General features: G+C 41.0%; 1 protein-coding gene across 3 annotated transcripts in view; it reads right to left on the bottom strand.

Moving 5' to 3' along the window:
- COL4A6 (collagen type IV alpha 6 chain) overlaps positions 1–23080 on the bottom strand; it is a 195168-nt gene that overhangs the window by 115817 nt on the left and 56271 nt on the right. For all 3 annotated transcript variants that reach the window (XM_043492142.1, XM_038417032.2, XM_043492141.1), the window contains exon 4: positions 7664–7747. In XM_043492142.1, coding sequence (XP_043348077.1) covers positions 7664–7747 — 84 coding nt within the window. The remainder of the gene's footprint in view (positions 1–7663; positions 7748–23080) is intronic.

Here is a 23080-nt window from a genome sequence, read left to right as displayed (position 1 = left end):
CTGTTGCTCAGCACATTTAAAAACAAAGAAACAAAAAAAAATCAGACTTTAAAATGTTTAAATTTAAAAATTAATTGGGGGGGAAAAATAACACCATGACATTTGTCAATCGAATTTCAACCAACTATCACAAGGGATGTTCCTCTGTGCCTTTAGTGAGTTGGGGATGCTAATCACAATATTAAGGTGAGCCCAGGATCTTTGTTGCCAACATGACCTTAACCCTTGGTAAACAGCAGCTAGGTTACATCTTCCCAAAACGTGGCCTCCAGTTACTGTGTTCAGTCCAAATTCCTTGGAGATATGTCTACCTCTTCTAACTATTTTGGCCTGCAGTGGTTGTATTAAAAACTCATTCATTGCCCATAGCTAATGTACCATGCATTTTCCATAGTTATTCTAAGTTTAGGGTGAAGCTGTGGAATCTCAGATATCTGTGTCGTAGATGCTGGCAAATGTATTTGAGTCAGAAGAGTGAGAGTCTTTACAGCATTAATGGTTTTATAATTGACAGGGCAGTTAGATAAATAACTTCAACTTATCTTAATAGGCTTGCATTTAATCAGGCAGAAGGGCTTTACAGAGCACATGATTTGCAACAGATACATTTATTGACATGACTACAAATCACAGGAATAATTAAAGATAATTAGTAACACCATGAACTAAAGTTTCTTTAAAGTCTCTTTCAGTAAACCTTGGACTTAAAAGCTACATTAGGATACACCATCACTGTATTAATTTTGGGAGCTTTGGGTGTCATTTCAAGTTCTTTCTTTTCCAAAAACCTGACTCTTTTGAGCAGAGACAGAGATGAAGCACCCAGGACCAATATCAGTGGGAAGGCAACAAAATACATCAAGTGATGTTTAGAGAAAGCTGTATTATTGATATAAACTTCCAAGGTAAGTGAGCAGGCATCAGGAGATGGCACACACTCTGCAAATACTATGGCTGGTAGTTTATCTTTGCAAGGGTTTAAAACTAGATGACAAAGTATAAAAACATGAAAGCCAACACCACCATACACAGATGCAATACAAACTGTAGAGATGAAATGTAGGCCTTCTACTGCTCAATGCTTCCAGCTTTGAAACACTGTAGTCATGAAAAATCTTCCCCCATTTTCACCAGCTCACATGAGATGCATGTCTCGGCAATAACGCCATCAATATGGAACGAACTTTTCAAAAGCTCAAAAGTTAACCTTGCCCTAAGCTCTGGATCAAACGCTGAAGAAAGGGGTTGGTGTGGGGGAGGATGAAAAATGTTATTTTAACACAGTAACTTCTGCTGACAGTGTTACGTGCTGATAATGTTTTAGCTGCAGATCAGTCACCAACATAATGGAGAACATGTATTAGAACTACTGTCTTTTCATTTCCCTAAATATGAAAATTTATTTTAATCTCTTTAAATCTGTTAATTTTAAAACTGATCTAGCCAAAGACAGATTTTCTTGGTACCCTTTTCTTCATAAATTATATTTTCCTTTTTGTAGGGTTTGGTTAGTTATCCTTATTTTTTCTAGGCATCAGGATTTTCATTCATTCCCCTTTTTCCGTTACATTTCCATTCAATTTCATATGAGCTAGAGAGGTTTGCTTCATTAGTTGACATTCCAGAACATATTTTTAAAGGAGGATTGCTTTAAAAATGCAAGGGGAGCTGGTTACCTAATTGTGCAAGTCAGATCACACACAAGTACTGTGATTGTGTGTGTAATTACTACAAATTGCACTAATACCAGATGGCATGGAAATACAAGTGCACATTTGTACATGGACCTTACCCTAACCCCTGTCATAAGCCTCCTTTTAAAAACTGAGTCTATATTTATTTGATAGTTGCCATCTTAGCTGACATCAGGGATTGAACTCCAGACCTCGACACTTGAATCTACACAGCTTTACCTAAAGAGCCAGGTTCCCCAATTGGCAGCTGTCACATTCTCTATGAATTGAGCAGAGAGAGGAAATGTAATAAATACTGAACAGTGGGTTACTTTTATGCTGCTATTTATGTTTAATGTTAAACCTCTTGCACAAATCTTAATTTATCATTTATTAACCAAGAGTAATTAAGCAAAATGAGCTGAGCTGATGTGTTTTGATTTTAAAATCAATATTGCCTAGAGGAACAAGAACAAACTCACAGAAATTCTTAGATTTCTAGCAGAATTGTCCATTACAATCTGTGCTAACTACTTATGCTAAACAATCTGTTCCACTTTACATTTCACAGACATTGGGAGTTCCTTTCCCAGGCCTGAAGAAGAACTCTGTGTGGCTCATAAACTCATCTCTCTCACCAACAAAAGTTGATCCAATAAAAGATATTACCCTCACCCACCTTGTCTCTCTAGGTTTATAACTGGCAGAATGAGGTTAATTTATAGAACTGCCTTGGTTGTTTCAACATCTATGCATAATTGCCACACAATGTATTCCATCAGTACCAGGTACAGCAAGGGACAGTGACTTGGCAAGCTTCTCCCACACTGTCTCACAATGCACCACAACTAAACTTTAAAAAAGGGACCATCTCTAAAGACTGGGCAGTTGTTGTGGGTGTGAAAAGCAAAAAAGACACAACTGTAGTCTAGTCTCCTCTCTGTTCATTCTATTCTTGGCTTCTTTATCTGAAAGGCTAGCAAGGCTGCCAGTTGTGACATTGGCTTTCACACTTCTCCCCAGGCATTGGGCTTGTGCAGAATGAATTGAGCTCCACTCAATCAACCTTCATCAGATATAGCAATTTCCAGGGTGGAAACCTCAATCCCCATACTCAATGGGAGTTTTGCCACTGACTTCAATTTAACCAGCTCAGTATTTACCAGAGCTGGATTTGAATCAATGACTGAGATCAAGGGCTCTTCCACAACTGATCTCTCATCCTCTAGGTTTAAAAGTTAACAGGGTCTGAATTAAACCTCACTAAATAACGTAAAAAAGGGAAAACTGTCCCCAATCAACCAACCAGTCACCAGCACTTCCCAGAGTGAATGCAAAGCATAGGGACAGCTGGAGATACAGATGTGGTTTTGCACTTATACGTAACATGACTTGTCACCTTGTTACTGGAATACTCCAGGTGGGTACTAGACAAATATTGCACTGCATTGCCTTCTAAAAAATCTGGATTAGTCAGACAGGTGATCTCTACAAAACCCATCTCCATAGCTGCTCCCTCAAAGATATGGACATCTGATGCTCTTCAAACTGAGAGAACAAGTATAATATTCTCTAGCAAAAAATAAGAGCAGAGAGTTAACATTTTCAAAAATGCCTAAGTGACTTAGGAGCTTACATTACTGAAAGTCAGCGGGACTTGGGCATGTTGGAAATGTTAAAAAGCCAAGTGAGTTCTCAGGTCAGCAATGAAAACAGTCTAAAATCTCTGTGACATCTTAACATGAGAGACACCAAGAGCTTGAACTGCAAGGCCAACAGTGTGGCAGCCAGTTCAAACATCAAGCTGAACAACGGGAATGTAAAGAGACAGCAGGAGGATGGTCCCCACTGACCAAGGGTCAGAGCAATTTATGGGATAGTCAATCCAAGGAGAAAGTCAGGCTTGTGCCTCACTGTCAAGATCTGATCATGCAAGAAGCTGAGTGTGCTTAATTCCCACTGATCTCTATAGGAGTTGAGCTCCCTAAGTACCTTGGAGGAGGCACTCAGCACTTTGCAGGATCAGGCCACTGAATTAAAGAAAGAACGATAATTCCTAGTAGACATTTGAAGAACACTAGTTTGTTCTTTCTCTTGTATCATCTTTGGTTTGTGTAGAAGGCTAGACTCTCTTTATTCCCATCCTCTCATTTCATGCAATATTGAGCACTTGCTTTAAAAACATGCTATATGGACAAACTGCAAGACAAGTCAACTGTTCCAGAAGGTACACTTTACACTGAAACAAGCACAGTCCAACAAAGCTTACACTTGCTTTATGTACTACAGTATCACAAGCACAAGTGCCAGAAAAATGGCTTATTTCTTAGCCTTTATGTTCTATTTATTGTTCACAATAGATAATGCAAAAGATTTGCTTTAATAACTAAAAATTCTTCAGGGTTCTCAAGGACTTTCATGCACTTTGGTGACCTCAAATAATTAAATGCTTGGAATGCTCATTTTATACTCAGTTTACTGGGGTGCAGTGTAGTGAGAAACACAAAGGTGAGTGCTGTGTTTTGCAAAGGTGCTGACCAATACAGCACACACTGCAATCAATGGCAGAGAACATATCATGAATGACTTGTTCAAGGCTACACAGTGAGCCAGTGGCAAAGTGGAAATAAAACCAGCCTCCTGCTCTACCCTTTAAAAAACACTTCCCACTCTCCAAGCGAAGTTCTGAATAATAAACATCCATAGCACATGGAATAACAGTGAAACATTCAAGAATTCAGGATATACTTAAGCACTTGCATAAATCCATCTTAAGTATGTGCTTAAATTTAATCTTGAATAAGGATGTGTTCCTGAATTGAGGCTAAGAAACAGATTCAGCCTCATTAAGTTAATAGGAGAGTGATGACCTGAATTTCTCTACTATGCACAGTTGACACTTGGAATAAATAAAAATGCTGGGATTTTTTTTCTGAAAGGTGATTTTTTTCCATAGTGAAATAACTCATCTCTAACTTGCTAGTATTAAAAACTCTTTTTACAGCTGCTAGTGATTTAATTTATTATTGCAGTTCCAAGGAGGCAGATGTTAGCTGTAAAATACACATTACTCTACCATTCAAGGACTTGCTTCAAAAATATTAAAGGAAGGAGATACAGGCCACAGAGCTTTTGTAGATTGCAGCTTCTGTTATTCTCATTGGGAGATGCACATCAGGAACTGATTATACTCAGTGCAGACTATACTGTATACCTGTCATGTAAATATATTTTTGTTAGCAAAAAATCCAGCTAGGAATTTGGAGAACTGAACTTTATTGTTCTTTCTGCACATTTTTTTTATGAAATGATATCCATAAAACAAATCGGTTGGGAAAAATCAGTAACATGACTGGGCTTTTTCTGCATGATGTAATAAAGATCTGTCATATGGCGGTGCAGGCAGGGGAAAGGAACATGTTCTTTCAGCAAAAATAATTTGTTTGATTACTGATATCCAGGAAGTAATGTAGATACTCAGTGATACTTCTAGAGATAAGGAGATCTTCCAGATTAATTCCCTCAATGCACCAGCAGAACTCTCTCCTAATTCTATTTCCTTCACTAAAATGTGACATGTTATCATTTATTTTGCCTTCTCCTGAATACAATGCAAAAGAGCACATATGCCAAAAAAAGGAGTGCTTGGGAAAAAATTAAAATCATAATTGAATAAAAGGTGAAGCCAAGCAGCTGCCCCTCATCCCAAGTCACACAACAACCAACCACAATCAGACCAAGCTAATAGCCCTCTCCCATTCAAACAGACAATACAAAACCAGGAGAAATTTGGGCAGTTCCTTATTAGTGTTGCTTTGAGATTTGGGATTTGAACAACCCACAAAACTAGGGTTGCCAATTTTCTACTCGCAGAAAACCAAACATCCTTGCCCCACCCCCTGTCCTGCCCCTTCTCTGAGGCCCCACCCCTGCCCCACCCCTTCTCCGAGTCCCTGGTCCCACTCACTCCATCCCCCCTTCCTCTGTCACTCGCTCTCCCCACCCTCACTCGCTCATTTTCACCAGACTGGGGCAGGGGGTTGGGGTGTGGGAGCAGGTGAGAGCTCTGGCTGGAGATGCAGGCTCCAGGGTGGGGCCAGAAATGAGGAGTTCAGCATGCAGGAGGGGGCTCTGGCCTGATGCAGTTCAGGATGCGGGAGGAGGTGAGGGGTCTGGAGTGGGGCCAGGGATAAGGGTTTGAGATACAGGAGGGGGCTCCAGGCTGGGGTGTTTGGAGTATCAGAGGGGGCTCTGGGCAAGGGCAGGGTGTGAAGTGCGGGGGGAGGGGGCGAGGGCTCTGCTGGAGGTACATATTCTGGGGTGGGGCTGGGGATGAGGGGTTTGGTGTGTAGGAGGTGGCTCTTGGCTGGGACCAAGGGGGTTCAGAGGGTGGTAGGGGGATCAGGGCTGGAGCAAGGAGTTGCAGCACAGGGGGCGTGAGGGTTCCGACTCAGGATGCGGGGTTTGGGGTGTAGGAAGTTGCTCTGGGCTGGGACTGAGAGATTCAGAGGGTGGGAGGGGGATCAGGGCTGGGGCAGGGGGTTGGGGCATGGGAGGGGTGCAATTGGGTGGCGCTTACCTCAAGTAGCTCCTGGAAGCAGCTGCATGTCCCCCTTCCGGCTCCTATGCGGAGGCATGACCATGTGGAGCTGCACGCTGCTCTGTCTGCAGGTGCCACCCATGCAACTCCCATTGGCCGTGGTTCCCAGCCAATAGGGAGCTGCAGAGCCAGTGCTTGGGGTGGGGGCAGCATGCAGAGCCCTCTGGCTGCCCCTACGTGTAGGAGCCAGAGGGGGGACATGCCACTGCTTCCGGGAGCCGTGTGGAGCCAAGACAGTTAGGGAGCCTGCCTTAGCCCTGCTGTGCCATTGACCAGACTTAACAGCCCGGTCAGCACTGCCAGAGTCCCTTTTTGACTGGGCATTCCTGTTGAAAACCGGACAACTGGCAACCCTACCCAAAACTCAGAGAGGGGCTAAATCTAAATCTAAACCTATATATATATATATATATATATTTGCATTTTTCTTTCACATGGGCTCTTGCAAATATGTGTGTGTGTGTGTGTGCGCGTGTATATATATATAGATGCATGGTAGGGAAATTCAGGTCATCACTCTCCTGTTAACTTAATGAGGCTGAATCTGTTTCTTAGCCTCAATTCAGGAACACATCCTTATTCAAGATTAAATTTAAGCACATGCTTAAGATGAATTTATGCAAGTGCTTAAGTATATCCTGAGTTCTTGAATGTTTCACTGTTATTCCATGTGCTATGGATGTTTATTATTCAGAACATGTGAAAGAAAAATGCAAAAATACATTCAGCATTACTCCCACCGCACAATAGAATTGTCCAGGCAAAGACCAAAACCAAATCTGTCATTTGCAACCCTGTAGAAGCATTTGCAGTATAGAATGGAAAAGTCTGTTATGGGAGCCAACATTTATTTGATTATTTAATATTTTGTAATTGTCCTTCTAGCTTACGTATATAAAAGCTACTTGACTTTTTAAATCAGCCCTTAGATGACATAATGAAATGACTGGTTTCAGAGTAGCAGCTGTGTTAGTCTATATTTGCAAAAAGAAAAGGAGTACTTGTGGCACCTTAGAGACTAACAAATTTATTTGAGTATAAGCTTTCGTGAGCTACAGCTCACTTCATCGGATTGTAGCTCACGAAAGCTTATGCTCAAATAAATTTGTTAGTCTCTAAGGTGCCACAAGTCCTCCTTTTCTTTTAATGAAATGACTGGTTCCATTAAAGCCTTGTTGCACAGCTAGTGAACATCAACTTTCATAATAGTTTTCAAAAACCTGGCCAGGGCCAGTTTGGATGCAGCTGGTCTGCATCACTTCTCTTGTCTCATGAAGTCATTAGATGGAGGCTTAAGCATATTAACTTTGTTTTTTTTTTTTTTTTTTGAAAAGAGGAGATAAGAGACACAAGGACTGTTTTTCTTCAGCTAGCAAAAGAGCCAACATACCCGAGCACCTTTCTCTGGAAAACATTTGCAGCCCGCGCTGCAATCTCGACCCCCACATGGTCCGTTATAGGATTTCTTCCCACCCTGTAAAAGAAAAAGAGGAAAAATTGAGTAACCAGACCCTTCTGGGCATCTGAGATCCTTCGCAGTCAAAATGCTGTAATTAAGAGCTGGTTCATTTCATTTCATTTCGATGATCTACATTAGTCATGCGGATTTGTTTAACACTAACGAGACAGGCTAACTAACTTGTACCTTTTAAGCAACTGGCTCATTTTCAGAAACACTGATCATCTCAACATGAGAAAATGTCTTTAAAACTGTTAGAGGAAAGACAGATTTATAAGGTGGGCCTGATCATGCAAGGTGCTGAGTGCTCTCTAGGCCTACTGAGTTTCACTGGAGTTGAGGCTGCCTTGGGATAATAAACACCCTACTAGTTTAGGATCACTCTTTGGAACTAAAGCTGTAACTGAACCAACCTCCCACATCCAAATCCCACAGACCTGGAGACAGTTTTGACCAGACATCCCCAAATTTTTCCTCTTGCACACTCCTTTGCCAGTAGCAGAATATGGCCGCACCCCCCTGGACTGGGAGTGGAGTTGTGGCTGGGTGCCGGAGCCAGCAGTCAAGAGTGGGGGCCAGGAGCCGAGAGCAGGGGTTTGGGGCAAGACAACAGCTGTAGCCAGGGGCAGAACAGGACTGGGGACAGAGTGGGGCCAGGGGGGCGCTCCCTCCCAGCCCCCTCATGGGGGCTGGGACAGGGCCCGCCATGCCCCCCAGACATTCCTTTGCACCCCCTTATGGGGGCACACCCCACAGTTTGGGGATCTCTGGTTTAGACCCAGATCTGACCTTTGTGGCTCATGCCCATCTCTATTTGTAACTAGTCTCAGTCTATGAGCTAAACACATTTTTAATAGCAGGGGGAAAAAACCTTAGTACAGAACAGACATAATAGTGTAAGGAGGAGAGTAAGAAATGTAACAGTTTGAATGTACTTGAAAACCTGGGTCTGCAAATGGCATAGTACGTGAACTGGATTTAGAGACAGAGCTGACTGAATACCAGCTCCAACCAAAGAGCAGATCTCCCTCTGACATAACTTGGAATGTTCTTGTTACATTTCCAAATAGCTATATATCACTATAAAATTTCACCTATTATGTTTGTAGCAATGGAGAAATGCAGTTTGCAAAGAATAAGTTACACAACAGTTAAATATGCCATTTGCCCTTCTAGTGAGATGTCCACACAGAGATAAAAAGCCTGCTATAGATTCCTGCTCCTGATACTCCTTTAGCTCGAGTGATAGAGATCCATTCTTAAACCCTTCTTAGAGTTCCTAATTGTACAACATGCACATCACAATCTCGAGTGTATAAGTAAAGATTTGCAGAATGTGTCCCTAAAACAAAGAACGGACAACTGGGAGGCTCGTGTCAATGCAGGGCAGAGATAAGATTATATGGGTGCCCTAACTATGCAGTTCCAAACCAGGGTTGAAGCACACTGCTGGCTCGCTGCAGGAGAGGCTTGCAACACCACTGACAATGCTGTCCCAGTACTAGGAAGAAAACGAGCACTTCATGGCTCTCAAATCTAGTACCTTTAGGAGCAATATAATCATTCCATTCACAAAGAAAAGGGTTTTTTCCGCCCTGTTTAAAAAACAAAACAAAACTTCCTTTCTCTGATGGATGTGCTCAAGTGAATGATGCAAAGGGCAGTCTCCAGGTTTTGAAATGCTGAATGAAATAACAGCTTCATCCCCAGATGACCAAGATATGTATTGAGACAAGCCCAGGCTAGAGTCAAACATTTCCCTACTAAATGCACTCTTGGAAAATATTTCTGAAGCCTTCAAACTTTCCTAACATCTGGAGCATAAGGAAGGAGAAGAGAAAAGGTCACACAAGTAAGCTTCTCACTGCATCTTCAAGAATCCTCATTACAAAGGCTTTCTCAAGACAAAATGTTGCCAGAGAGGGCAACAGTATCAAGTCCAATACAAGGGTGATGTAATGCATTTTTCACTGAAGACTATTTTTAAATAATAAAACTATTCATTTGTTAAAATGTTGATGATCACAGTTACTTTAGCAAGCTACTTCTTATACAGGGTGGAGTGAGCCTATATTACCAAAGAGCTTTAATAGCCAGTTACATGTTTTCTTGCCCTGGAGGTATGTTGCCTTGTACTGCAAATCAGTCATGACTGGGTCCATGCAATTGTAGGTGGCACCAATTCTAAGTGGCTGTTCTGATTTAGGGCCAGTTCGTGCAAAGTTCTTGCACTACCCGCTGATGTCCTAAATGTAGTAGACGTAAGACTTCTAGGATCCTAGCAGCAGAAAGAAAGATAAAGCAAATCAGACAAGAAGACAAGCCACAGGATAGCCAGCTCAGGAGGAATCCTGATTGAGTCAGGAGACTGGGGCCAGGAAACAAAGGTCAGTTTACAATAGCCAGGAAAATGCAGAAAAAGAGAGAATCTCTTTGCAAGTCAACGGGATGCACTCCCATTAGGCAGCAACAACTTTGTGCACCCATCTGCATGCTGTGCAAGGATATGGAGGAACCAGATATATCCAGGTTTTCATCCATTTCAGCCTTAGTTTTTGTGATTGTTTAGCTTCTGTTCCACCCTTTGCACATCTAGTCCTTGCCCCAGTAGCCCTGTGAGCAAGCATGCACTTCCTGAGGTCCTATCTACTTAACATTTTAGTTTTTCCCCCAATGTAAGTTATGCAAGAGAAATTTTTTTTCAATCATAGGCGGCATGGACTCTTATCTAGTCCAAACTGCAGGCGATTGGACTAGACAGGCTAATTATTCTTTCCTAATTTTGTGTGTTTTTCCAAGTAACTTTATTTAGCATATGAACCTGTGTAAGGCCCTAATCCAACTCCCAATGAAGCCAATAGAAAGCTTTCAACTGACTTCAGTGCGAGTTGGATCAAGCTGTAATTGAGGTTTATTGAATACAAATATTAATCTGAAAAATTGGTCTGTGTTTCATGTAAAATGGCATGTTTGTACTGTATTTCTAAGTTTCCTATCCTGGCAGGAGGGGTCGTTCTACTCATTTGTGAATGAAAGAATCTGAGAAGGGAAGAAAGCAAACCAAAACTAGTTGGTTATGGACCAGGTGTTACATGTCACAAGTATTTTATTTAGGAGAAGTAGCTGACATCAGACATTCCCAGGCTGCTTAAATAGCAAATGGCCATGCACATAATATTTATGTGCATAACTTTAAAGGTCTGTATTTAACTTATTAGAATGCATCCATCGCTTCTGAAACAAATCATTCATCCATTTTTCACTAAAAAGGGGGGGAACCCCTAATGTACAAATGTAAGGCTTATTTAAATATTTATAGATGGTTTGAATATGTAAGCATGGGCACTCCAGGCTCCGAGTGTGTGTCTGTATGTGTTTATATTCAGGGAAAAGATCTTTCCAACTGTTCTGCAATATTAAATTTCAGAGTCTGAAACTGACAAGGACTGCTATGAGGGAAACAATACAAGGACTAAAGAAAGAAGGGTCCTGAACATAGTGTGAAGTACTGAAGTTTATAATAATATTGAGTTAAGCTATTTGAATATCAATGATCAGAAGCAGTTAGTTTTTTTAAAAATAGTGTAAATGTTTATTTTTCCATAAAGAATAAAACACATAAAAATTAAAAATGGGCCAGATTCAGACTTCATTTATACTATACCCATTTAAATCTGCAGTAACTCTTTTACCGATTCCAGCTGAGTTACTCCAGATTTGTACCAGTGTAGCTGAGATCAAAATCTGGCCCATAATGTAGAGAGAACATATTGTTTATTTAGGATATGTCTATGAAAGTGAATAATTATTTTAAAAGCCATTCAAAAAACAAATGCTTCTGTAAAAACATAACAGTCTTCCTGTTTTTGGTACATATCTATCAAGCGTGTATGTATAATTGATTTAGTCAGAAAGAATCTGATCCAAATGGAAATCTTTCCATTGACTTCAATGTGCTCTGGAGCAGGTCCAAAGAAAATAAAGGAATATAACAGCTGGGATGCCACAAAACATGCCATCGGATACAGTTCTTGTGCAGCCTCACCAAGGGATTGTTAAAAAAAAATACACAATTATTACATCACCTGCAAAACCAAAAAAAATTATAGCTACAACATGGAAAGAAAACCCCAGCAAATTCAAGAAGTCATTTCCCCATAGAGTGTGGGTTCTCAGCATGGGGTGTGTGTCAAAGACAGGTTTCAGGGAGTTGCAACCACTTTCCTTTTCTTTATGGGAGGGCAGTCCCAAGTTTTTTTTGTTGTAACATAACATCATGGTATGGGAAAGGCTGAGAACACTGACAAAGGATCAAGACTTCTATCAAGAAAAAGGAAACTACACCTCAGCTGAGGCCAAATGTCTGAAGAGAATACAGATGAAGAATCAGCAGTGGAAGAGGCTAAACCAATGCAAGACCTACTATAAACACCAGTCTATTAGAGAATCAGTGGTGGTAACGGACTGTAAATTGGTAGCCTTCTACCAAATTGGAAATGTGGGGAAGCAAAATGGGAGGGTGTGAGGTGCTACAAGACTAGAACACCTCTGTTCATAACAGGACATGAATCTCTGATAAGAAAAAAAAAACCCAGAGGATGGAGAGAACCTAAGCCCTGGTCTACACTGCGGGGGGAATATTAATCTAAGTTACGCAACTTCAGCTACGTGAATAACGTAGCTGAAGTCAACATATTTAGATTGACTTACTGCTGCCGTTCCCCTTTCGACTCTACCTGGGCCTCTTGCGGCGCTGGAGTACAGGAGTCGATGGAAGAGGGCTCGGGGGTCAATTTATTGCTTCTAGACTAGACGCGATAAATCGATCCCCGCTGGATCAATCGCTGCCTGCCGATCCAACGGGTAGTGAAGACATATCCTTAGCTATGGCTCAATACTAAGGCTAGCAGGATTCACCAGAAGAGAAGTAGTGAGCATGAACTGTTTTCCCCTCCAAGACTTATTTCCCACACTGCCAAACTGCAAAGAAGCTGAACAGATTAGGAGAGCTAAGGTTTCATATGGCCCAAAACAGAACTTTGAGGAGAAACTCCACAACCTAGTAATTATATTCCCGAGTTTGCAGGAAATGGATTGCAATAAAAACTTCTGGAACCTGCAAGGCAGCATATTTTCCAGATAGCTTGGGGGTCTCACTATTTATTGCTGATTACTAATTAGAATGTTAAATGTACAGTACAAGACATTCCAATAGTCTAATATTTCACAGTAGAAAAACCTAGCTAGATTAGATAGATATACTGTATACCTAAATATTTAACTATTTGCCATGTTAGCAACTTAAGGCTACTATGAAAACCTTAGTTTTTCTCATTTCCTAACTTTTAAGTATTTAATATTTAAATTTTACATTTATAGAAATATAAATAGTTCATTTTGTCCATTGTTGTATTAATATAGTTGTAAGTATTATATTTATACATATATGTATTTAATCCTCATCCTAAGAACCCTTGCCCATATGATACATGCCATTCTTCATTTAACTAGTTGCACTGAAATCAATGAGCCAAATTCTACTCTGTTACATTGATGTAAATCTAGAATAACTCCTCTGACATGAATGGAGATCTTCAGGTTAAAATCCATAAAACTGTGGATCATTGTTATTATTTATTATCTGTGTTGCAGTAACACCTAGGGGCCCCAGATCTGGACTAGGACCCGGCTGTGCTTGCTGCTGTACAAACACAGAATAAAAACACAGTCTTTGCCACAAATAGTTTGCAATCTAGTAGCGGACAAGAGATGTGGCAAGCTATTCACATTGCTCAGAAAGGGTATAAGTGATCCAGTTAAAATATTGCTATGTCATATGCCAAGCAGATGCATATGATTGTCAAAAGCCAGAAGTAAATTGATAGTCTTGCCAATCCAGCTTTGTGTAGAAACAGTTGCCAGGATTTGCTGGCATCAAAATAGCCAAAGAAGTGGGAATAAAATTACGTTTGTGAGCAAAATCATCAATTAAATTACAGTGCAAACAGAAATTAATTCCGTGAAGGACTCCACATTGCCTGAACTCATTTCAACTTTCTTCCTGGGAGAGTCAAGAGGGGAGTCCCAGCTTGTCCTGACTGCTCAGTTCTTTTTAAAGGACTCCAGCTTCACCTTTTGAGGCAAGTGCCTGCCATCTGCTGGGCTCCAGCCAAGACCTGAAACAAAATTCAACCATTTCTACAGAAAAACACACAGGGGAGACGCCCTGGCTCCACTGAAGTCAATAGCAAAACTCTCATTGAATTCAGTGAAACCAGGATTTCACATGGAAGGGGAGGGGAATATCTTTGAGGTCTCTGTTTTCAAAATCAATACGTTTCTCCTACAAGTTGCTGAATATTTGTAAACTATAAACCAGTTTCAAATTGTGTTGAGCATGACAATTTTTCCCTACTGGATCTAATGGAGTGTATAGAGCCCTATTCCAAAATACTGATCTATATCACAGTAGATTCCTACCTACACACCAGCTCTCATATACGGAATAGACTCAGGGTACATCTGCATTGCAATCAGAGGTGTAATTTAGCTAGCTCAGGTACCAACAGCAGTGAAGCTGTGGCAGCACAAAACTGTAAAATGGATTATTAGCCCTTCACCCTGAGTAGCACCTTATTTCTCACATAGTCCAACTGAAGTAAATGGGCTACTTGCCTCCAGGCACTGCTGCAACCAAAATATTAAATAACAACAATGGTTATCTGATGCCAGTGAGCAGATCAGAATCTGGTTCTGAGCAAGTAGGCTGCTGAACTCTGCTGCTATCTTCCTGTTTTGTTGGTAGGTTGCTATACATCTTTTTTTCTGAACAGTTGATCAGTCTATACATGCGTGGCTGAAACCAGCTTGTTTATTTATGGCCTACATCATCAGGGACGAAATTCAAAGCCACCAGCTTATCTTTTATATGGGGCCTATTAAATGTGAATTTGTAAACTAATTTACTAGTTAATGTTAGGGTTCACCACCTTGTTAGACAAACCGATTTCCTCACACATTTTCATTCCTTTCATAGAACTGACAAATATTTTAACTAGCAGCTCAGGTTAAATGAAAAATATTAAAAGAAACTAACCCTTAGTCAGACTCAAAGTATACAAAGGGAAAATCCTGATCCTATTGAAGTTAATGATGAAACTCTCATTGACCAGAGTCCCCTCGGCCTTTTTTTTTTTTTAAACGTGCTATTGTACTGTACTGGAATTTCATTTTATGTATTCATTTATTAAAATCATACAAGTTCATGTGTTTTTTAAAAAGGCCAAAAATATAGCTGACCCCTGTAAAAAGATCAATTGCTGATAAATTCAATAATATAGTACATTGTGTTTTCTGAGGAGACAAAATTTCCCGTTCATTTAATAAGGCTCTGGGGCAGATCCTGCATTTCATACTCAGGACAATAATTCTTACATAAATAGTCTCACTGGCCAATGGGACCATTCACCTGATTAAGAATTCTAGGACTGTGCCCTTGACACATCTGTCAAAGTTCAGTCTCTTAGTTTTGATGGTTTGATTTTCATGTCTACCCCATATCTCATTTAGAATATCTCTGGAGAATTGCAGCCATGATATCCAAATGATCAGATTCCTCTCTTCTCAGAGACTTGGTGCTTTAGAACAGGCAGCTCTTTTGCATCACTGAATTAGATGGATGTGATCCTCATAGGTTTAAAATTATCCAGTATCCACATGCTAGGGTAAGGTAGTTTTGAGCAATACAGTAACTGCCGGGATTCAGATTTAGTGCTGCCTGTCAGGTGATAAGTGTTTTCTACTTCCAGTGCCAATAAAGTATTTTACTCCCATAGTATCAGCTCATACAGCATCCTTCTCCTCCTCAAATCACCGTGCAATGAACAATATATCTTTTAACCACTGGACACTGGTCTAGGCACATCACTGGAAGAAGAGTAATAAAATGTTTAGGAAAACCTATTAATAACAGCATCTCAAATAGTATCACATAGCTTAGAGAGTCAAAAGCTTTATCCTAGTGGTTAAACACTAGGAATGCCTCTTCATTCATTCTACCAAGGTCTCTATTATTTTCCACAAAGTTGCTAACATAGCCCTTGTTCATCTGCCACAGTGAAAACTGGTCTCTTCATCAGAGTTCACCCTCTTTGCTTGGTTTTAGGAATGTTGCAATTATTCTAAGAGAAATCTTCCTGACATAGTTAACTGGGCCAACTGTTGCATAATTACTACATGTCAGAAAATAAATAGCCTTATACAAGACAGAATTATCACATCTTATATAGTCAGTGTTACGGAAAGAAACACACTGCACCATGATCTGTCCTAATTTCTATACAGACAGTATCCACACCTGAAGCATTTCCTGACCCTTAGGTCTTGAATAGCTTTGCCTTATTGCTTCCAAAACCAGATCCTATGAACCAGACTCTGTGATTTATATTCGATCATTTAGAACCTTTGCAGTCCAGCCACGGACACAAGCTTGGCAAGAAATAGTTGGGTTCTTTGTTGCTGCTGCTGCTGTTGTTTCTTTTATACATTAGAGTTCACACTTTCTTTCTTAGGGGTGAAATTCACGCAGAATATTGCGCTGGCCCTCTGCACTATTTAAATACTTTTGGCAGGTACGTATGCATGCGTTAGAGAGAGACCTCACATGGGCCATGGGGGGAGCCTATTTTTCCCTTCACATAGGGGATGTGGGAGGGAATTCTCCATACAGGCCTCATGCAGGCCAGTGCATATGGCAGCATAGGGGTGGTATGCTGTGTCATGTTCTGGGAACAATGATTATGCAAATGCGTTACCCCCCAAAAGAAGGAGCTGCAGAATTACTGCAACCCATAGTGTGCAGAAGGGATTGCCGGGGGGATGGAGTGCTGGAGCTATACACCTTGACTCCAGGTTGTAGGCAGAAGAAATATACAGAGGAATTGCTTTAACCCTTGGTTAAGAAACTGCTCCACTAATGAGGGGTTTTTATAATGAGATAGGTTCTCTATGAGTAGCAGAAACAGACAATGTGAAATTTACCTGAAGACAGATTTCAGGAACACATGCATGTGTCACCATAGCACATAAAGCTAAAAAACACATAACATTCGGACAGAACGAGACTCTGATTCTCCATTATCATCTGCCTGCCCTCTTTAGGCCACTCTCCACTGAAGATGGGCTGGATGCCCAGTGTGCAGGGACAAGGCACAAGTCTGCAGGGCCAGAAACTATGCCCCAGGACCTCAAGATATGATCCTGGGAATCAAAGTTAAATAAATTATTCGTACCATGCCAGTTCACCAGTAGATTTTTTTCTGCATAACTGCCTCAAAGTCCAGATGTTATACCTGCCTAATAGCTGTGACCACAAACAACCTGCACAAACTCGACATACAGTAACCAACTCCATCCAGAAAGAATTAAAAGATACTGAGAACACACACAACAGAGAGCCCCAATGGAAAAAAAAAAGAGAGGGAAAATAGGATTTTGCAGAAATATTTATGATGGAGCAGAGAAACACTTGCTTCTGCCCAGCACCAACTTATATAGGCAGGCCCCCACCATGCCTCACCCATCCAAATAATTATAAGGAGAGCTCTGGATTAAACCAATGGCAGTTCTTCTAAGAGAAAAAAAATCCCTAATTTAGGATGTGCACTCTCCCATCAAAAGAATTGCTATTCAACACCCTTTCAGTTCTGTATTAATATTTAAGTTCTATAGACAGTATGTCATGTCTTCTTAGAAGGCTGTTTGATACTATATCCATACAGGCTGGAGGTGTGTTCTTAAGAGAAGTACCACTCAATTATGGCAATGTACTAGCTGTGTTTTCACCACTCAATGTGCAGTTTAGTAGCTGAAGCAAACTACGCTTATTTGATTTGGTCGGTTCTCAACTTGTAGACCATGTCCTGATTTGCCGGGCTCATGCTCAGAAAGGGAATTAGAAACACAGGAATTATTTTTGCAAAAAGCCCGTCATTACTCTTCTCATTTCCAAATATCCACAGATTCCAATGTCACAGCTGAACGTGGCTTTCAAGTCCCAGTGCAGATATCGCTCTCCTATGTTATCATCTCTCTTCTTAAGCCATCTTAAAACCTGTCTCACTTCTCCTTATCAGCTGCCAAGATGGGAGCACAAACTTCAGTAACTGTTAAGCATTTGCAAGTAGCATTACATTTCATAGTCAAAACATTCCCAGACTGGCAGAGCATCATACCAAACCACAAACTACTGGGTTTCTTTGCTACTCAATATGGAATTAAGGGTCTCTTGATGAGAGAATGGTTACGTTTTCTTTTTTGGGGGGAGGGAGGAATCTTTCACTGTAATAAGCTTTGTAGGAGCATAACTGGATCATGATCTGTCAGACTTTATGTTGCAAGAAAGGAAGATTTTCAAGGCTACTAAAGCTTTAGAAGCAAAAAAATTGGTCCATCTTAAATTACAACCATGAAGTCCACATTTGAACCAAACAAAGTTTTCCAAATTGAAAAGCAGCCTCTTCTAGAACAAATCTGCAATACAATACCATCACATGGTGAGTCAGGTTTTACCCACCCACTAAAAACTTTTTATCCTAGATGGCATCCAGTAACACAGCTGTTTTAATATGAGGCTAGAAAAATTTAATCACAAAACAAAACAAAAACAGGGAATATTGTGTTTTGGGTTACTTCACCCATTTCAACTCTAACAATGAGTACAGAGGCTGGTGTAGTGTAGGCCAATGCAATCATTACTCACATACAGTTATACGACAAGTTTCTACTCTTGCATTGACTTATGATATTCTTGGTTTGGGAAAAGATTCTGAGTTAGGTGACCCTAACAGTGACATATTTCCTGGGTCTTTGAACCACGTATGTCTCTAAGTTGTATTCAGATGAGAGTTCTAGCTAAGGAAATGGACAACTGAAAATTTCAGCATTGCGGAATAGAAAATGTAAGTGTGACTAGTCGGACTTATCAATGCCTTGTCTGCTTGACTTGCAGCATAAGATAACACCACTCATTTACTTGAGTTACAGTCAGAGTAACTCAATTATGGTGGGTTTCAGAGTAGCAGCCGTGTTAGTCTGTAGTCACAAAAAGAAAAGGAGTACTTGTGGCACCTTAGAGACTAACAAATTTATTAGAGCATAAGCTTTCGTGAGCTACAGCTCACTTCATCGGATGCATTTGGTGGAAAAAACAGAGGAGAGATTTATATACACACACACAGAGAACATGAAACAATGGGTTTATCATATACACTGTGAGGAGAGTGATCACTTAAGATAAGCCATCACCAGCAGCAGGGGGGGGGAAGGAGGAAAACCTTTCATGGTGACAAGCAAGGTAGGCTATTTCCAGCAGTTAACAAGAATATCAGAGGTTTCAGAGTAGCAGCCGTGTTAGTCTGTATTCGCAAAAAGAAAAGGAGTACTTGTGGCACCTTAGAGACTAACAAATTTATTAGAGCATAAGCTTTCGTGAGCTACAGCTCACCATGAAGTGAGCTGTAGCTCACGAAAGCTTATGCTCTAATAAATTTGTTAGTCTCTAAGGTGCCACAAGTACTCCTTTTCTTTTTAAGAATATCAGAGGAACAGTGGGGGGTGGGGTGGGGGGAGAAATACCATGGGGAAATAGTTTTACTTTGTGTAATGACTCATCCATTCCCAGTCTCTATTCAAGCCTAAGTTAATTGTATCCAGTTTGCAAATTAATTCCAATTCAGCAGTCTCTCGTTGGAGTCTGTTTTTGAAGCTTTTTTGTTGCAGGATAGCCACTCTTAGGTCTGTGATCGAGTGACCAGAGAGATTGAAGTGTTCTCCAACTGGTTTTTGAATGTTATAATTCTTGATGTCTGATTTGTGTCCATTTATTCTTTTACGTAGAGACTGTCCAGTTTGGCCAATGTACATGGCAGAGGGGCATTGCTGGCACATGATGGCATATATCACATTGGTAGATGCGCAGGTGAACGAGCCTCTGATAGTGTGGCTAATGTGATTAGGCCCTATGATGGTATCCCCTGAATAGATACGTGGACAGAGTTGGCAACGGGCTTTGTTGCAAGGATAGGTTCCTGGGTTAGTGGTTCTGTTGTGTGGTGTGTGGTTGCTGGTGAGTATTTGCTTCAGATTGGGGGGCTGTCTGTAAGCAAGGACTGGCCTGTCTCCCAAGATCTGTGAGAGTGATGGGTCGTCCTTCAGGATAGGTTGTAGATCTTTGCTGCATTGGAGAGGTTTTAGTTGGGGGCTGAAGGTGATGGCTAGTGGCGTTCTGTTGTTTTCTTTGTTGGGCCTGTCCTGTAGTAGGTGACTTCTGGGTACTCTTCTGGCTCTGTCAATCTGTTTCTTCACTTCAGCAGGTGGGTATTGTAGTTGTAGGAATGCATGATAGAGATCTTGTAGGTTTTTGTCTCTGTCTGAGGGGTTGGAGCAAATGCGGTTATATCGTAGCGCTTGGCTGTAGACAATGGATCGAGTGGTATGATCTGGATGAAAGCTAGAGGCATGTAGGTAGGAATAGCGGTCAGTAGGTTTCCGATATAGGGTGGTGTTTATGTGACCATCACTTATTAGCACCATAGTGTCCAGGAAGTGGATCTCTTGTGTGGACTGGTCCAGGCTGAGGTTGATGGTGGGATGGAAATTGTTGAAATCATGGTGGAATTCCTCAAGAGCTTCTTTTCCATGGGTCCAGATGATGAAGATGTCATCAATGTAGCGCAAGTAGAGTAGGGGCATTAGGGGATGAGAGCTGAGGAAGCGTTGTTCTACTGGGAATGGATGAGTCATTACACAAAGTAAAACTATTTCCCCATGGTATTTCTCCCCCCACCCCACCCCCCACTGTTCCTCTGATATTCTTATTAACTGCTGGAAATAGCCTACCTTGCTTGTCACCATGAAAGGTTTTCCTCCTTTCCCCCCCCTGCTGCTGGTGATGGCTTATCTTAAGTGATCACTCTCCTCACAGTGTGTATGATAAACCCATTGTTTCATGTTCTCTGTGTGTGTGTGTGTGTGTGTGTGTGTGTGTGTGTGTGTGTGTGTGTGTGTGTGTGTGTGTGTGTGTGTGTGTGTGTGTGTGTGTATAAATCTCTCCTCTGTTTTTTCCACCAAATGCATCCGATGAAGTGAGCTGTAGCTCACGAAAGCTTATGCTCTAATAAATTTGTTAGTCTCTAAGGTGCCACAAGTACTCCTTTTCTTTTTTCAATTATGGTGGATATTCAAATACTATAATCAACATGTGTCAGCAGGTTTGAAAAGATTATAGCAATTGTTATCTCTGTTTCATATCCAAATACACTGTTTCTCAATATCTGTGGACTACAAAGACTTGTTATAGAGAAAAGAGGCAACAGTGACCTTTATCAAAGTGAAAAACCAGGACACCAGTTGTGAGATAGGCCCAGAGAAGACAGTCATGGAGAGGTTAGGGTAGTACTCATAGCAAGATATGGCGAGCTTCAAAGTAGAGAGGTAATTGTGCATGTCCTTCCTTTTCCTCTCCAGAGCCAACCTTCAAGTCCTTCCCTGCCACCCTGTGGATTTGACTCTGAGCCAAACCATCTCTGATGTATCTCCATTCACTACAGTGGAGTTACACCATGAATGAATTTGGCCTTGTGTGTGTGTGTGGAACAGCTGTTTTGAGAACTCTTGATGGATGGTGTGAAAATGTGGCAGGCCTAGATGGAAAAGTGGTCCTTAAACCATTTATGTGCTCAGCTAGCCTATTGTAAATTTCACCGGCTCCAATGTCCAGCCAGTATGCATGGGTTATGAAAACCAGGACAAAGCATGGGTTTTTGTAAAACTGACAACAAGGATGATCCCTGTTCTTGGGAATACCAAGTCACCTGAAATCATTAAGGCACCTGAATAGTAACTGCTTACACCAGATCAAGTCAGTTCTGCCTCCAACTCCCTTTCTTTTCTCCTCAAATAATTTCTAATCAAATCTACCAGCTACTCCAAGCCTCCATGTCTCGGATACTGACTTGTTCTGAGGAAAACTACCAGGTGTTTTCTTTCATGTTCTAACTCTTGTAAACTCACTGCACTGCCTGGATCTACCACGGCAGCAATATCATTAAAGGAATTCCAACAACTTAGTGAGGCAGAACTTCCTGCCTCTTTCTGAAATACCCTGACTATCTTGCGCTAAGGAAAGCTGTGTTATTCCAAGTGGTCTTCTACTTGATTTACTTTGTTAAATTTTTACTTTTCCTCTCCTAAAATAAAAAAATCAGTTGCTAAAATAAATTAATCAGAAATCATCCGCTGCTACTTTTTGTTCACCTTTTTCACTCACTGTCATCTATTACAATAGGTCCTGAAAGACGGCATGCATGTGCACACAGAGACAGAGAATATTTATGTCAATGCTTCCTTAAATTCCAACTCTTTAGCATATGTTAGCTTGATCTTTTACTTCCCTAATTAAAATGTAATCTGAACTTTCAAAACCCATTGCTCCTGTTGTAAAATGTTATGCCATGTTCTCGTGCACTGTTAAACACTTTCAGCACAAAGACAGCTAAGGACCCAGTTCAGCGAGGCACTTAGGCACAGACTTAAGGCTTATTGACTTCAATGGGATTTAAGAACCTGCCTAGGTGCTTTGCTGAATAGGAATGGATTTAGGCATGTGCTTAAGTGCTTGCTGAATCAGGGTCTAAAGTAAAGTACCAGAGGCTATGTCTACACTACAGCAGGGATCGACTCTCACCAGCTGTCGATTTAGTGGGTCTAGTAAAGTCCAGCAAAATCGACAGCAGATCACTCTCCAGTTGACCCCGTATTCTACCTCCGATGAGAAGAGTAAGGTAAGTTGACGGGAGAATTTCCCCTGTCAACCCCCCGCAGTAACTCGATCTAAGGTATGTCAACTCCAAGTACTTTATTCACATAGCTGAAGTTGCATAATGTAGGTTGACTTTCCGCGGTAGTGTAGGCATAGCCTAAGAGGCTTCTAGACAGTCTAAGCCTAAGTTTAAAGCTTCCCATCCTGTTAGAAGCTGAACTGCAGCCTACATTCCCATGGTTGGGATGATACTTAGGTTTAGGGTGGAGACAAGGTATCAAGTGCACCACCTGCAGGTATAAACACGTCCATTCACTTTAAAATGGAACAATTATTTTTAATGGTATAGCATCTGTAAATAGAAAACGAAGCATGTGAAACATGCTGCTTTATCAGTTGTTTATATTTTAAAGAAGTCCCAAAATATGCCATGTAGATCTTTGTTGGAATGTTATATACATTTTGTGCAAATCTTGTCCAAAGAATGAGATCAAGCTGTATTTGAAATATTCAGGGTCCCTTCCTTTTTG

The sequence above is a fragment of the Dermochelys coriacea genome, chromosome 9, assembly GCF_009764565.3.
Source record: "Dermochelys coriacea isolate rDerCor1 chromosome 9, rDerCor1.pri.v4, whole genome shotgun sequence".
Classification (NCBI taxonomy): domain Eukaryota; kingdom Metazoa; phylum Chordata; order Testudines; family Dermochelyidae; genus Dermochelys; species Dermochelys coriacea.
This window is presented reverse-complemented; position numbering and strand designations above follow the sequence as displayed.